The sequence below is a fragment of the Zootoca vivipara genome, chromosome 7, assembly GCF_965207765.1.
Source record: "Zootoca vivipara chromosome 7, rZooViv2.hap1.1, whole genome shotgun sequence".
NCBI classification, from domain to species: domain Eukaryota; kingdom Metazoa; phylum Chordata; class Lepidosauria; order Squamata; family Lacertidae; genus Zootoca; species Zootoca vivipara.
Window position 1 is genome coordinate 9,659,751 of NC_142590.1, and position 16,892 is coordinate 9,676,642.

The following is a 16,892-nucleotide window of genomic DNA, read 5'->3' on the forward strand; positions in this document are numbered from 1 at the left end:
GCTGAGGTTGTTGAAAATCTTATTTTCAGATACAAAATTTACAACTAAGGCACACACACACACACACACACGGATCTCACAAACAGTGAGAAGGTACCGTAAATCAGTTTCTCAGCTGTTTCCCTACAATTATGATCACTCCTGCACACAGAAAACAAGCACTTCAGGGAGAAGGCTATAATAGAACCATTCTCCATGCTGGCAAGTTAGTTTTCTATGCACATGGATTTTTTTTTATTTTTTAATGGCACAGTAGTCATGAGCATCCCTTCTTTCATAGTTCTCCAAGAAAGCTATGTCTAAACTTCAGTAAAGGAATTTATGAAGGCTCTCTTCTGGAACACCCCCCAAAAAAACCAAATAGGGGAATTTGATATTTAGGTCTAGGCCTATTTAAAACATATTGTGATCTGATGTTCAGGCAGATATTCAGAACTAGTTTTTCCGCAGAAAGAAATCCAAGACCTCAGAACTATTCTCTATTTTAGGGACTCCACACCGAGGACACTCCAACCAACTTCGGAGCAGTAAAGGCTTCATGAGAAGACTACAATGTTTGCAATCATCTTGCCATGTGCACCAGATAAACTACACAGGAAGTTTTATGGAGGCTATCCACACAATCATGCAGTAATATATTTCTAACATTGCAGCCCCGTCCTGGAAGACTACCAGAGAGAAATTATCTCTTTCCTCCTAGAGGAATCATAGCACAACAACAGCTTGAATCAGCTTTCGCTGAGATTTCTGCATTGCAGGGGGGTTGGACTAGATGACCCATGGGTCCCTTCCAACTCGAAGATTCTATGCTTCATAAAAAGGAAGAGTTTGCTTTGGTGAAATCTCAGGTCTGGATGACGTATTGCCCTATATCTGGGTTAAGAAACTGGAACCTCCAGGAAAGCTGTTTTAATTACACACCTTTGTGTCTTTCTCCTTTGGGACACTAGGCAAAGGGCTGTTCCAGACTGTCGCTGTTTTTGGCTGGGATTCAATAACCACCTACCAGCAAATTCAGGTTGTGCAATTATAGAAGGCATACTTCTTCAGCACCTGTATATGATTACCAAGTTTAACCAATCCAATTAACGCAATAAATTTTGGATCACCAAGAAAACAAACAGCCAGAATCCTACTCATCCGTTGCACCTTTTTACCCACGTTTTGCTGAGCAAAAAGCACTGATTTCAGAATTTTGCATGCAAGCCAACTGTGAAAGGGCATTTGATTCCAACGGACGTTCTTGATAGATGGCGCAATGCAAAGAGAGGATCGTAATTTTAAGTGGAATTTAGTTTCAACTCTCAAGGGTCACATCAAATCAGATGCTCATGCAATTTACTTAGGGGAGGGCTCTTCCTAAATTATGGCTGCACACTGAAGCTTCCACTAAAACCTGTGGAGTTTATTGCCACATAATTTGTTTATAAGTCAGGAAGCAACTTTAAATAGCAGTCAGGCTATTGGTCCATCCAGCTCTGACTCTCTGTCCAGAGACATGGGTGGCGCTGGGGTCTAAACCACTACTGAGCCTCTTGGGCTTGCCAATCGGAAGGTCGGCAGTTCAAATCCCTGCGATGGAAGAGACGGTGGAAGAAGATTGGAATATTTTGTTTCCTTTGTGAAGATTATATAAGCTATAAGCGTTAAAATAGGATTTTGAAGTTGTGTTAGCAAATGTGGAATTTAAATAATTGGTTAATAGATAAAGGAATAATTAAATTAAAATTTAATTTTTTAGATGATGAGGAATAAACCGCTCAAGATGTATTACAATGAAATTCAGAAAGAAGGGAATGAGCGAAGTCATTTGATGATGTGAATGAAAATAAGGTTTATATAAGAAATGCTTTTATGTATTTTTGTTTTTAGTTTTGTTTTTCATTAGTTTGTTCTATTTTGTTCATTGTTTGTCAGAAATGTTATTTGTTTGTTGTTGTTTCTTATAAAATGAATAAATACGATTACAAGTCCCTGCGATTACAAGTGAGCTCCTGTTGCTCTGTCTCAGCTCCTGCCAACCCAGCAGTTCAAAAGCATGCCAGTGCAAGTAGATAAATAGGTACCGCTGCGGCGGGAAGGTAAATGGCATTTCTGTATGCTCTGGTTTCCATCACTGTGTCCCATTGCGCCAGAAGCGGTTTAGTCCTGCTGGCCACATGACCCGGAAAAGCTGTCTGCGGACAAACGCCGGCTCCCTCGACCTGAAAGCGAGATGAGTGCTGCAACCCCATAGTCGCCTTTGACTGGACTTAACCATCCAGGGGTCCTCTACCTTTACCTTTACCTTTACCAGGGTACGTTCCCTACCTAAAGATACCAGAGATTGAACCATTGAACATTCTGAACAGAAAGCAGTCAGCTCTACTGCCAAGATACGATCCTTCCCCGAAGTTTCAATAAAATATGAATGGAAATCAGTAAAGTGGTAAAGGAACATTGCACTCAAGCAGCTGTTGAGAGTTCATTTTTCGACATTGTCCCCCTTCCCCCCCCAAAAAAATCCACTTCCAACATTTCCCTATGATTTGTTGCAATGCCACTTCCATTTCCAACATTTCCTTCACAGCTTTTTGTGTCAGTCTTCAAGAATATAATAAATAATAATAATAACATCTGGTGGGAGGGCGTTCCACAGGTCAGGTGCCACTACCGAGAAGGCCCTCTGCCTGGTTCCCTGTAACCTCACTTCTCGCAGGGAGGGAACCGCCAGGAGCCCCTCGGCGTTGGACCTCAGTGTCTGGGCAGAACGATGGGGGGGGGGTGGAGACACTCCTTCAGGTATACTGGACCGAGGCCGTTTAGGGCTTTAAAGGTCAGCACCAACAGTTGGAATTGTGCCCGGAAACATACTGTGTTGACAACCAACCTGACCCTGTTCGCTGTGGGATCCAGGCAGGCTTTCCTCCCATTTGATGACAAACAGTAAAGCTGCTTCACAGAAATGGCACACCGAGGTCCCTCAGGGATGAGATTGACATAAGAATTGAGTTGAGCCATGCTTGAGATGGATCACATTAGAGACTGACTGGATGCACTGACAGACCACTTGCCCAGTCATGGGGGGCACCCTGGCTCTATAAAAGCAGGGCAGTCAGCCCAAGGAACTAGATGGCACAGATGCATATTGAGGTGTCTTGTAGGCCACCGTGCACTCTTCAGTTTTCTCAGTGCCCCTTCAAAACTTCCTCTCTTTTGGTTTTGTCCATCTGCATTCCCTTCCTCACTTCTCCGAATTCAGATACAACCTCCCACAGCCGCAGCCCAACCAAAGTTTGGGTGGTCTGGCAAAATGATCACTGAATGGACAACAGGGGGACTCAGAAGACAAAGACAATGGTCATCCCTAATCTCTCTCTCTCTCTCTCTCTCTCTCTCTCTCTCTCTCTCTCTCTCTCTCTCTATATATATATATATATATAGTTTTTCAGATTACAATTTTACAATCACAAATCCAACACAGAAACAAGATTCCGAAGAATCTCCTGGGCTCCCCTGCTCCCCTTTGTGTGTCCTATTGTTAATCATTTCCTCCTGCATCTTTTATGATAATCCAAATCTTTTAATTCTCCCTTGTGTCCCAAATTCACCATTAAACTTCATTGTATCCAACATTCACCATTAAACTACAAGTGTCATTCCAATCCTACTCATGGTTTTAACAGTTTACAATGATTTTGAAGATAAATTATAAATTTCCCCCATTCTTTATTTTAAAAAAATCATTGGCCATCCCTAACCTCAATACCAAACTGAGCAGCAACCTTCTTGGAAGGTATCTAGGGTTATGAGGCTAAATGATATCGGCCGAGTCCTCAAACCACAAGTCTCATGCGGCAAGGACTCATTTCCGCTGAAGAATTTAAGATCTAATTGCCAAGGCTGTTTTTCTTGACATTCAACCTTTTTTGTTGTTGATAATTTTGCCCTGTTCTCTCAGTGTAGCACTGCCCCACCCTAAACTGTTTGTACACTTGTTTAGTGCCACACACCCATTTAAATGTCATTAGGGACAAACCAACTTGCAGCCTATACTTAGTCAAGTAGACTGCAATGCCTGTGTGAAATTTTTCTAGCATAAATTAGCACTTGCAACCTTCTTTGGTGATAATGCCAAATGGCCCCAATGTGGCCCAATAGTCACGTTTTCTAGAAGAAGAAATCTCAAATCTCCTCGGAAGAAACACTAGTCAGGAAGTAATTCCTCCTGTTCTCGTGTGTGTGTGGGGGGGGACTCTTTGTAATTACACAGAATAAAGCTAGGCAATATATTTGTGCTAGACAATTTCTTCCAACAGTAGGCTTTAGGTTCCACAGGTATAAACCTTAAATGGGGTGCCCCCCCCCAAGTAATAACAGTTGCTTCTGACCGACCCTAATATTTCATCTGCTGTTATGATTTATGGCTTTGTGGTTTCAAGTGCTTAAACCAAATTACAGTGCAGGGCCATATTAGAGGGCAGCTGTAGCTTTCCCCAGAAATAACAGGCTTCCGTGTATTAATGTGTTACGTAACAGTGCTTTTATTTCAGAAAACAGATTTAAATTGTTTCCCATCTGTAAAAAACAGTGGTTCTCAAAGGGTGTGGTGTGCCACACTGGTGTGGCAGAAGAGGATGGCAAGCATGGCGGGAAGATTCACAGGCAATCAGAGAAACATTTAAACATTTCAGTAGACAATTTTACACATCACTTGGGAACCCAGGTGAACTAATGCCAGTGTACTGGAAGAAGCAAAGATCCCCAATGTTGAAACAATGATTCTTCAAATCAAAATTTTATTGCATTAGCCGGTTGGCCATAGCACATAACACATAAAACATAATAATAATAATAATAATAATAATAATAATAATAATAATAATAGCGGTAACCTACCGCTATTATACAGAACATGTATCAAACACTTACAAAACATTGGATATAAAAACATGCGATATAAAACAGAATTTGGTAAAAACTAGGATTCTTCAACATCAACTTCATTGGACTGGTCATGTTGTACGGATGCCTGATTATCGTCTTACAAAGCAACTACTCTATTCCAAACTTAAAAATGGAAAGCGTAATGCTGGTGGTCAACAAAAGAGGTTTAAAGATGCTTCCAAGGCAAATCTTTAAAAATGTAGTATAAACACCGACAACTGGGAAATATTGGCCTGCGAGTGCTCCAATTGGAGAGCAGCCTTTACCAAAGGTGTTGTGGACTTTGAAGATGCTCAAACTCAGGACGAAAGGGAAAAATGTGCCAAGAGGAAGGCACGCTTGTCAAATCCACACCATGATGAACTTTTGCCCAGAAACCTATGTCCCCACTGTGGAAGGACGTGTGGATCCAGAATTGGCCTCCACAGTCACTTACACCACCATGACGGAAACCAGAGCGCACGGAAATGCCGTTTACCTTCCCGCCCCAGCGGTACCTATTTATCTACTTGCACTGGTGTGCTTTCGAACTGCTAGGTTGGCAGGAGCTGGGACAGAGCAATGGGAGCTCATCCCATTGCGGGGATTTGAACCGCCAACCTTCTGATCAGGAAGCCCAAGAGACTCAGCGGTTTAGACCTCAGTACCCCCCGCGTCCCATCTGGAGGGCACTAGCCTTATGCAAGAGCTGTTGGGAGACACAGCACATCTTTGTGTTGGCAGCTGTGGGGTAATGGCAAAATCTCCAAATATAACCCTTGACTTTTCTGTATAGGAATGAATGGTAATAAATCACTTACAAAGGAGAACTAAAAGTGAGGTAAACATGGGATGAGGGCTAAATCAGCTGCTACTCCATTGAGATTCTAGTTACTGCTATGTAGCTTCATCCAGGATTCTGTTTCTTGATCACAATGGTGCATGACAGAATCTTGGAAATTCTGGCTTTTATTAACCAAAAATCTGCAAAGTACCTCTGATCTGAGTGTACTGCTTTGTAAGGTGAAAGGTCCCTATCCTGAAAGCCACAGAATTTAAATTATCTCACAGGCAAGAAGGAGGAAGGAAGAGACAAGGATTGTGCAAAAGCGATGCGTCAGTGCAGTTGCGTGAACAAGGGAAGGAGGCGGAAGCCTTTATGGAAGTAGCTTTGAGATAACACATGAAAGACGGTTGTTGACAATGTGTTTCTTAAGACAAGCCTCGCCTGCCCTTGAAGCAAGTTCAACAAGTAATCAAACAGGTAGAGCTGATTGAAGAACTTGAAGTTAAGGGAGTGGAAAGCAAGAATATTGGGCAAGGACGTTGCAAAAAAATTAAAAAAAAGAAAGCAGGGCGGGGGGAAGTTCACACAGGGACCTGAAAGAAAGGGTTTTGTATTAGACGCCTGCAAGCCCAACTCAAAAGGTGTCCACGTTGATTTATAAAGCCCTAAACAATTTAGGACCTAAATTCTTGAAGTGCTGTCTCACTCTCTACCAGCCTGCCCATATGCATATATCAGAAGGGAACACCTTTCTGACTTGTTGGGGCCTGAAGCCCATTGCACCATGACACAAAATAGGGTCTTCTCTTCCATTGGAGGTATAGCTGATGCCTTCACAATTTGGCTTCTGATATCTTTTTCCCTTTTGGAAGGAGCTAGCATGATGAGGCCAGCTGTAATAAACCCATGTCCATCTGAGGTATTGTTATTTCATATTTTAAACAATGATGATAATGATGATGATGATTTATTTATACCCCACCCATCTGGCTGGGCGGCTTCCAACAGAACATTAAAATACAATATTCTATTAAACATTAAAACAGAGTTGACTTCAGATGTCTTCTAAAAGTCTGGTAGTTGTTTTTCTCTTTGACCTCTAGTGGGAGGGTATTCCACAGGGTGGGTGCCACTACCAAGAAGGCCCTCTGCCTGGTTCCCTGTAACTTGGCTTCTTGCAGCGAGGGAACCGCCAGAAGGCCCTCGGCGCTGGACCTCAGTGTTCGGGCAGAACGATGGGGGTGGAGACACTCCTTCAGGTATACTACTAAACTTTTTTATTTATTGTTTATTTATTTATTTGTTGTTGTTATTTTGAGGTTTAGGATTGCAAACCACCTTGGGATCACAACTGACATACCGTTTAAAGATCAAATAATAAACAGATAAGAAGGGGTTTTTTATGTTTAAAAAACCCTGTATTTCCACCAACATGATTGTGGACATCTTCTGATTTTGCTTATTTATTTATAGAATGGAATTGAGCTGCATGAAGTCTAAAGATTCCAAGATACTCCTGCCTGTATATGTACTCATATCTGAAACTCACATAGGTAAAGATTTCTTTTAAGGTAAAAAAAAGAGTAAAGGTAAAGGACCCCTGGACTGTTCAGTCCAGTCAAAGGCGACTATGGGGTTACGGCGCTCATCTCGCCGGCGTTTGTCCACAGACAGCTTTACTTTTTTCTTTTAAACAGGTCCCTAGTCCTTAAAACAAATTCAGAGAGCATAGCCGGTACCTAAAAGATATCAGCAGGCAGGAAAGACCCTAAATATTCAAAATGCCTTCATTGGAAAAACTTTGCCTCTGAGAGTTAGGATGCATTTGGGTAAATTGTATGTGGATTATCACCATGAGAATGGTTGAAGAAATCTTACACAAATCGACAGGTGTTATTTCACAGACCAGGTGACCGTGTGAATGAATGGATTGTCACACACACCCTGACCCTAATTCAAAATTAGCATGCTGATTTCAGCTGAAGTTCTTTGTGTTTACTTAAGAGTGATTCCGCCTGAATCCGCTGCAGTTTACTTCTGAGTTTACGCATAACATCATGCAGTAAGGCCAACTTACCTAAGGGTGAGCCCTGCTGAGTTAAATAGCACTTACTTCTAAGTAGACTTGATTCAGATTGCATATGAAATCTGGAGAAGCTGTCTAACTCCCGTTCTACAACCTTTTGTTACAATTGGGTTGCAATACAGTATAATGAAAGTTTACACCTGGTGGCTGTTGCAAAGTTGCTGACATTTTTGTTTCAGCTGGTTCAACAAGGATCAACTTTGTATTTTTGCAATGCAAGATCTTTGCTGAAGGGCAAAGTAACCAGTAACACATCTTATCTTGATTTCTTTATTTTGTGTAACTTCTTCCCTTTCTCCCAGACTTTTCTTCCACCTGAAACTGTGTTCTCACTGCCTCCTGAATCTCTTGCATAAGCCTCACATATACCGGTATGTAAGCTTTTTAGGTTGTAGGGATGGAGCCCAATTTGTTAAAAGCAGCCCCACGACAGTGTGTACAAAGGAAGGGTAAGAAAAAGGGCTGGTAGGAAATATGCCATTTGCATAGTTTCCTGGCACTGCAGGTATTTTAAAGAAACAGACACCACAACTGGGCATGTAACAACCTGGTAACCCTAAATAAAATGCTTAATTCAGGTATCCTTTATATTTCAAGCCGTATCATTCAAAGCTGAGATGACTATTTGAGGTTCAGCTATTTGCACTGAGGACAACCTGATTCTCATGAACAACCACCCTATTTACTGAGGCTAAATCACACATGCTAGGATCTTTATGCACCGGAAAAAAGTCTTATGGCCATATATTTTTTGTCCATTGAGTTAATAAAACCCTGCAAATATCAAGATGCATTGCAGCCAAAGTTAAGCATTTTTAAGCCTCATTGATTTCAAAGGCAAAGGTTTAAGCGTGTGCTTAATTCTGCCATTCAAACTAACAGCAGCTGGATTGTGACCATGCGACTTCACTCTTTAAGGCTGATTCCAACTTATCCTAAGAATTATTCCACAGCCCTTGCACTTCTTTAGAGCTGCAATGATGCACTTGCTGAAACAGATCTACTCGCAAACAAGTGCAAGTAGCATAAATGTGTGCCTTCCCAATCCCCCCCCCTCTGTGTGTGACGTGTATACTGCAAACAGCAACACAGGAACAAAATGAGGAACTAAAAGCAAGACTCCAATGAGGTATTGAAAGTCCTCCGTTTGCCCACCTAGAGTAGTACGGTACGTACCCATTGAACCAGTCTTTGTCTAGGACAGAGCCTTCCAAACTATGTGTCGCGACACATTAGTGTGTGGGCCGCAGTGTGTAGGAGTGTTGCGGGAACGCTCCCCACGGGGCTAAAAAGGGAGCGAGCAGCTCGCCGGTTTGCTAGTAAAACTGAATTACTGTGTCACGAAATGATGCATGTCTAAAAAGTCTGTCACCGACATGAAAAATTTGGAAAGCTCCGGTCTAGGGGCAAATGAATGTTTTCCTCTACAATTCCATGGGCACATTTGTGGTATTTAATAGAAAATTCAGGTTTCCAAGAGCAGCTTTCTTTTCTTTAAAAGCAAGTTTCTAGTCCTTATGGTAACATGGGATATAACTGCAATAAATAACTAAGTAAATAATATAAACAGCTGCTTACTTCTCCAAAAGACTACCAGAAGCAGTAGATATCTAAATCATAAAAATCTGCAGAACTAGACAGAATAAGAAATTATGCAACTGGTATATTCAGTAGAGGTGAGAGTTTCTATGTGGCTATAGTTAAGGCTCTTATTTTCAATTCCATTATTTACACTCTCTAGTGTGGAAATTGCCTTAGTCACCTATATATACCGAGTTGGTGTTCTATTGAGTTATCCACCACAGAGACAATATCTCCTTTTTGCTTAGCCTCTGTCAGTTCAGACCCCATCAGTTTATAAGTAAAAATCTTCCCCCATCGCAACCTGCATCATGTCACACTTACACGAACACTGAACCTCATTTGCTATTGTTTCCCATTCACCCAGGTGTGGAGAGATCCTTTCAGAGCTCTGCTCAATCTGCATAGGTTTGCACTGCTCTTGTTGTCCACAAAACTGGCCACTTCACTATTCATCCTCGACGCCAGATTATTGGTTGAAAAATAAAAGACTATCAGTCTCAACAGAGATCTTTTAGTAGAGGAGGACTACTCTCTGTTTTGAGAACTGTCTGCTTACTCCTATCCTCAGCTTTCCATTACTTTTTAACCACTTACTGGCCCGTAAGAGCACCCATTCTTGTACCCCAAGACAGCCAATGCTCAGGGATTCTCTGGTGAGGCACTTTGTAAAAAGGAATTTCAAAAGTCCGAGTATATGACCCCTTTGAGATTGTCTCTATTGACACACTTGTTGACACTCTCAACAACCGCACTGGTGACATAACACTTCCCTTTGCATAAACCATGCTCATTCTTCCTTGGCAAGACTTGTTTCTCTATATACTTAATCAGTGTTTCTCAACCTTTTTTTGGGCCACGGCACACTTGTTCCGTGAAAAAAATCACGAGGCACACCACCATTAAAAAGGTTAAAAAATTTAACTCTGTGCTGCCCTATATTATAATTATGACTGTAAGAAACACTTGCCAAATATTGCTTTCCGGCGGGTCAGTGTTGTGTATTGGCGGCCGCCAGGCTCGTTTGCATTGAGCTTTGGGAAAGAGGAGGAGAAATATTGCTTTCTGGCGGGTCAGCGTTGTATATTGGCGGCCGCCAGGCACGTGACAATGCAAATCGCCCTTCTCGTCGCCGCACATCGCGGCACACCAGCCAGCGTCTCGCGGCACACTAGTGTGCCGCGGAACAGTGGTTGAGAAACACTGTACTTAATGATTCACCTACAGTATGTATCTAGATCAGGCATTAAGGTACACTGTATTGTAATTTCCTCGGTACCCTCTTTTAAAAAAATGAGCATCATGCTGGCTACATTCTAATCCTCCAGTAAGGAGCCCAGCATTACTGATAATTACATGTTATCTGTAGGAGATCAGCAATGTCCCATTTCCGTTCTCAAAGAGCTTTCAGGTCTATGCCACCTGGAATGTGGCTTGTGCACTTTTAATCTGTCACAGAGTTCTAGAACCTTCCTTCTTTCCACCTCCATTTGACTCAAACACACCCTGTAAAAGCAGCTCAGGCATGAGTATCTATGATCCAACACCTTTCACAGCAAAGACTTAGGCAAAGAATTTTTATGAAATTTCCTTGTTCTCCTTTAACCATTATTTCACTCCTTCCTTGTTTAAAGGTCCAACCACCTCCACACGGTGGTCTCTTGCTTCAGATGCATTTAAAGAGTTTTGTTATCAGCTTTAATGTTTTTCTTCAGTAATATGCTCCTCAAGTTCACCTTTTCCCTATTTATGCTCTTGTCAATTTACCATTTAGGCTCCTTTCTGTTTTCCTATGAGCGAAAAGATTTCCACTTCTAAAAAGCAGTGACCTTGCCTTTGATAACTTCCGCTATTCTGCTTATTAGCCAGGCTGGCATCGTTCTGGATTAATTCGCTCGTTTCCTAATCTGCGGTGTAAATTCACCTAAGCCTCTATTATTGTGGTTTCAAATCACCTCCCGGCATCCTCCGTCAACATCCTTTTAACTAATATGCTCATTTTAAATACATTTCCTCTTTGACCGATCTAAGCTTCTACAGCACGCTCCCTTTTGGTCATATATTTAAAGAAATATTTATACTGTTGTTTTCAGCCATAAACTCTTTAAATTATTATTCCCACCCCCACCCCTCCATCAGCTTTATTGTCAGTGTGTTTTGGTTTTGGCTCCTTTGGGGTCAAAATACAGTTTCCTTTGGTGCAGAATACAAGTTGCATTATTTCCGTAATGGCAGTGGGTAGCACAAGCTGTGATCTAAAGCAAAACAGGAGAGAGCCCTCATCCCTTTACTAATTTGGTAGGAAAAGGAATTTGGACAGAAGGAATATCATCCCTGCATGTTAAACTACATCTCTATCTTACCTTTGCATTTGTCCATCTCTGCTTTCAATGGAAGCTATAAGCAACACTTTTTGCACACCAGAGTGATCAACCTGCAATGTCCTATTAGAGGATGATGCAGTTCTCTGGATATGTTTTGGGTTTAACTAGGCATTTCTAGAGACATTAACCTACAGCCAGTCTGCATACCCTCCTTCATTTTTATATGTCTTTAAATAATTATATATTATAATTCTGTTTGTTCTTAAATGGAGCCATCGTGGGCTCTCATCCAAAGACTGGCCAAATCCATACCTGCTTTGCTTCAGCCTGGCCTACCTCAAAGGGATGTCATGAGCAAAGTTTGTCAGAGTTGTAAGGCACTAGGTTATGTACTCAATGTTGTTACAGAAAGGAGTGAAAGGGATGTATCCTCTCCTATGCATCCCCACCTGCTCAGAGATCTTACAGTTAGGCAGGTGGCAAAAATGCAGCTGGGGTTTCTTTCACTTGGTGGCAACAACTGCTTTGTGAAATGCCCTTGCCCAGGGAGGAACTCCCACCTTAATCACTGATTATGTCTTTTAAAAAGCTAGTTAAGGCATATCTATTCAGAAGGGTTTTTGCAATAGTTTTGTTGGCATCCGACTGTCTCGAGAGACAATGGAGTGCACCTCTGGGGGTGAAATCACACTGTTTAGGGAACTTTTTAATGTTTGATGTTTTATTGTGCTTTTAATTCTGTTGGGAGCTGCCCAGAGTGGCTGGGGAAACCCAGCCGGATGGTCAGGGTATTAAAAAATTTTTATTATTATATTATTATTATTATTATTATTATTATTATTATTATTATTATTATTATATTAGCATCAGCATCAGCACCCAAGCAGCCACCCTGGGGCACAAGCCTGGGTGGTCTGTAAGAAGGTCCTGGGCTGCCCAGAAGACAAGACCTCCCCTCTCAGCCTCCAAAGGAAAGCGGAGCAAGATGTTTGGCACCAGCTTGGCTACTGGAATTGCCAGGAAGTGTACCACCCTCATCTTAGCGACTCTGGATTTGTGTAGGGTTTACTCCTTAGCATTTTCTTCTCCCAAAGATATCCCACAAGGCTGCAGAGATTTCGGATCAGAGCTTTCCTTCTCCTAGGTGGGCTACCTTTCGAGGTCAACGAGCCCCATCTGCCCCCAACTTCCCTTTACAGCAAATGCAGAAACTGCCTTCTTGACCACCGGACCCACGATTGGTTTCGCCCACACAATCTACCAGAGCCTGTCTTCACGTGCAGGGGAAGTCCCTAACTCACCAAGGGTTTGAAACTTGTTGGCTACCCTCACCTGATTTAGCCGACCAATCATAACTGTTCCCAGGGTGTGGCCGCTGTTGCACACTGACAGCACTTAGGAGCCCAGGTGAGGGCCAAGTGCAGGATGAAGACCAAAGGTGGACAAACCAGAGGTACCTCCTCTCTCCCCATACAGTAGCTCACTGTTAATTGGCTTTTTGAGCTTAGTAGGTGTCTGGTTTCCTTTCTTGTGAATGAAATGAGTTTATTGATGTTTTGGTGCATGATGAAATACCCTGCGTCTGCTTAGGGGCAACATCAATGGGATGCATATTTTGGTGGCATGGTCATGCAATTAAAGAAATCTGCATCTAAGAAGAAAAGAAAAAGAAGGCAGCGGGCATTATCCTACAGCAAGCATTCCCCCTTCTGTCTTGTATAGGATGGAATCCCTATTTTGCTTCCCTAGAGATGATTATAACAGGTAAGTGTTATATATTCCACCAAGTATCAGAATTCCACCGTTGCACAGCTGCCACAAATCTACCATTCCTTTTCCATTTGCAGACTGTAAATAGCAAAGTAACACCTCTTTGCCCAATTCCTACACTCACCACTTTCTTCTATGTACTATACTGTATATACCGTCCGTGTTTCTAGCTCCTTTGCGCCTCGATCCGCCACCCCGGCAGCTGGACCCAGATTTGACCGTGCGGAACTAAGGGTGCAACAGGGGAGCAATCCTAGGCCACGGTCCGGGTCTACTCAGAAGTAAGTCCTGCTTAGTTCAATGGGACTCACGCCCAATTTAAAGTTAACACAGACTCAGGGGCAGCAAGCCCTGCTTCGCTCGAGCAAAACGCATAGGATCGCGCTGCACGCGTATGTTCAGGCGGCGAGCAAAACAAACCGCCTGGAGACCGATCCCCTCTCCGCAAGGTCTCCTTCCCACGTGCAGGGCGACGGGTCGTGTGCGTGTCATCTTTTTCAGGCGGAGACCTGGCGTTGGAGACCGTGCCAAACCACTAAAAGAGCCCGGAATCGGCCCCGAAATAGCACGCACGCACGCAACGCAACAACCACACAACCCTCTCCTTCATCCGTTGGAGATGTTCATCAGGGACATCTCCAGAGTCGACGCTCCTCCTTTCGGCAGGATGCCGCTTTAGCACGTCTTCCAAGCTCTCGGGAAGCTGGCAGCCGAGCCGAGCGCGTGGCAGCGCCGAGGGGGCTCCCCTTTCCAAACGCGAGTTTTAAAAAGTTCCTCGCTGCCTAGCGCAAGGCTTTTTCACACGACCACCCGCGTCCCAAGCGCGCGCACAAGCACACTTCTTTCCCCAAAGGCCGGATTCTTCCCACCCACCCCGCTTGCAAAGTTCCTTTTTGCCCATTTCCCGAGCCCGGCCAGTCCCGGCTGCGCTCTCGGCTCTCTTACCTCGGATGTAGGTGCACTTGCTCTCGTCGAGCAAACTGGATCCCGATCCGCCCATGGCTGGCCGGTGCTCGAAGGGGCGGCGGAGGCAGTGAAGGACAGCGGCAAGCGCAACAACAACCCCGGGAGGAGGTGGCGATCTCGGCGACCTCTTCCTCGCCGCGCTCGCTCTGTCGGGCAGCGGTTGCAGCCCAGGCGCTTTTCTCCTCTCGATCTCCACCTCCGCAGCCCCAGCGCTTAAACTTCCTCCCGCCCGAGGGCGCCGCCCTCGCAGGCGCCTCCTTCCCGCAGCGCCTCCGGGCAAGAGGGTCGCCAGGCAAGGCGGCGCGCTCGGCCAGCGGGAGAAGCGCTCGAAGCTGCTGCTGCTTCTCTCCTCCTCCTCCTTCTTCTATCTTTGGCGATCACTCGTAGCCGAGTAAGATTGTCTTCCACGAACACGGTCTTAATCCAGCGCGGGCGGGGTGGGTGGGTGCCGGATTTACGTATAAGCTAAACAAGCTATAGTTTAGGACCCCACTCTCTTGGGGGCCCCCCAAAAAAATAAAGGGGGGAACCCTGGATGTACATTTTCAAAATATAAGATAAGTTCAACAATGACTTTGATAAAATACATATTTTCTTATGCAGACTGTAAGAGCTGTTTGGCAGTGGAATTTGCTGCCAAGGAGTGTGGTAGAGTCTCCTTCTTTGGAGGTCTTTAAGCAGAGGCTTGACAGGCATATGTCAAGAATGCTTTGATGGTGTTTCCTGCTTGGCAGGGGGTTGGACTGGATGGCCCTTGTGGTCTCTTCCAACTCTATGATTCTATGTGCAAATGGCTTTAGATACCTATTAGGTCCATAAATTACCATAGGTAGGTAGGCAGGTATCTGAAGAAGTGTGCATGCACACGAAAGCTCATACCAATGACAAACTTAGTTGGTCTCTAAGGTGCTACTGGAAGGAATTTTTTTATTTTTATTTAAATTTTCAATTTGGTATAACAAACAGTACAGATATACCGTAGCAGCAATTAAAATATATAAATTAGATCTCACTAAAATATAACACCTGTGCGTGAATTTGTTTTTATGTGTGTAGATCAGTGCACACTGACCCAATGCACAGTTTTCGCAGTAAGGCTCTATTTTGATGGCATAAGTATATTATATTATCTTATCGATTCTTATCTGCTGCAGCCTTTGTCCACCTTCACAGCTGTTGCAACATCCCGCTTGTTATCTTCCGCCTGTTCTGCCATTGAGGACTTCTTGGATCATTCTTTGTCTAGCTCCTCCCTTTTGACCTTACCGCCTTGGGTGACCCTGCTGGGAGTACGAGATTCCCGAGGGTTTCGCTCACAAGGGTTATAGGAACGTGCAATTGGTGCATCTTTCGCAGATGCCTGAGTTATAAAAGGTCTTTGCTGCAGTGGGGGCTCCCCACTCCTACTGGGAAAGGGGTCGTTCAGATACTGGTTCAGATACCGCAAGGGGGTGTTCCCCCCCCATAAAACTTTCCCAATTTTCCCCAGAACAGGAAAATCCGGATCAGGGGTGGCAACTTCAATAAAATATTGGTGGGCCAGCATGGGCATGGCTGGAAAAATGGTTTATAAGTGGTTCTGTCATAGCAATGGATACAGCACAGTCTGGCGTGCATGAAGCACATGTTTTGATTTTTTTCCCCACTTCCCCCCCCCTTCTTCTTTGGATCATGGCCATAGAGTGCAACTTGGACATACTAACCCGTTTTCAAAAGCCTTTGTAGTGATGTCACGTCAAAGGTATGGTTGTGGAGATATAGTGGCAGAATGGTGTAGTAGATATGTGAGTTTAAATCATACTTCGACCTTGAAGCAAAGCTTCAGGCAAGGTGCTCTATCTGGGGTGCTGCAAGGAGGACCCACAGCTGAGTGGCAGAGGGCATGCGTCTCTGTTTAAAAGGGTCAAGTAGCAGGTGATGTGAAAGATGTGGGATGTGATACGTAAGTAGCAGTCAAGTACAACATTCCTTGTTTTCCTAGAGTGGACATGCGGGGGAATGTTTGGTCCAGCCAGTTGAAAACTTCCTGTTTCCTCCTGGCTGTGACATACTTCATTTGCATGTCACTAGAGGTGGGTGTGACCTTATCTGTCCAGGTAACATAAGGGGCAAGGCATGCAGCACACTCTCTCTTTTCGACTTCCTCCGTCGTTGGAGCAGCTTTTAGCCAACAGAGGAGACTGCAATTATCCCCATATGGGATAGCTCCACATGTATATATTTTGTAACTAAGTCTGCCTTCAGGGATCCATCTGTGAACTGAATGTGAGTAAACTACTTTTGTATACAGTGGTACCTCGGGTTACAAACGCTTCAGGTTACAAACTCCGCTAACCCAGAAATAGTACCTCAGGTTAAGAACTTTGCTTCAGGACGAGAACAGAAATCTTGCTCCGGTGGTGCGGCAGCAGCAGGAGACCCCCCCATTAGCTAAAGTGGTGCTTCAGGTTAAGAACAGTTTCAGGTTAAGAAC

General features: G+C 43.8%; 1 protein-coding gene across 1 annotated transcript in view; it reads right to left on the reverse strand.

Annotated features, from left to right (window-relative positions):
* Positions 1-14,778, reverse strand: part of NIBAN1 (niban apoptosis regulator 1) — an 88,925-nt gene extending 74,147 nt beyond the window's left edge. Inside the window, exon 1 of the mRNA XM_035123412.3 lies at positions 14,399-14,778. Coding sequence (XP_034979303.2) covers positions 14,399-14,453 — 55 coding nt within the window. The 5' untranslated portion in view covers positions 14,454-14,778. The remainder of the gene's footprint in view (positions 1-14,398) is intronic.
* Between the last annotated feature and the right edge of the window lie 2,114 nt (positions 14,779-16,892).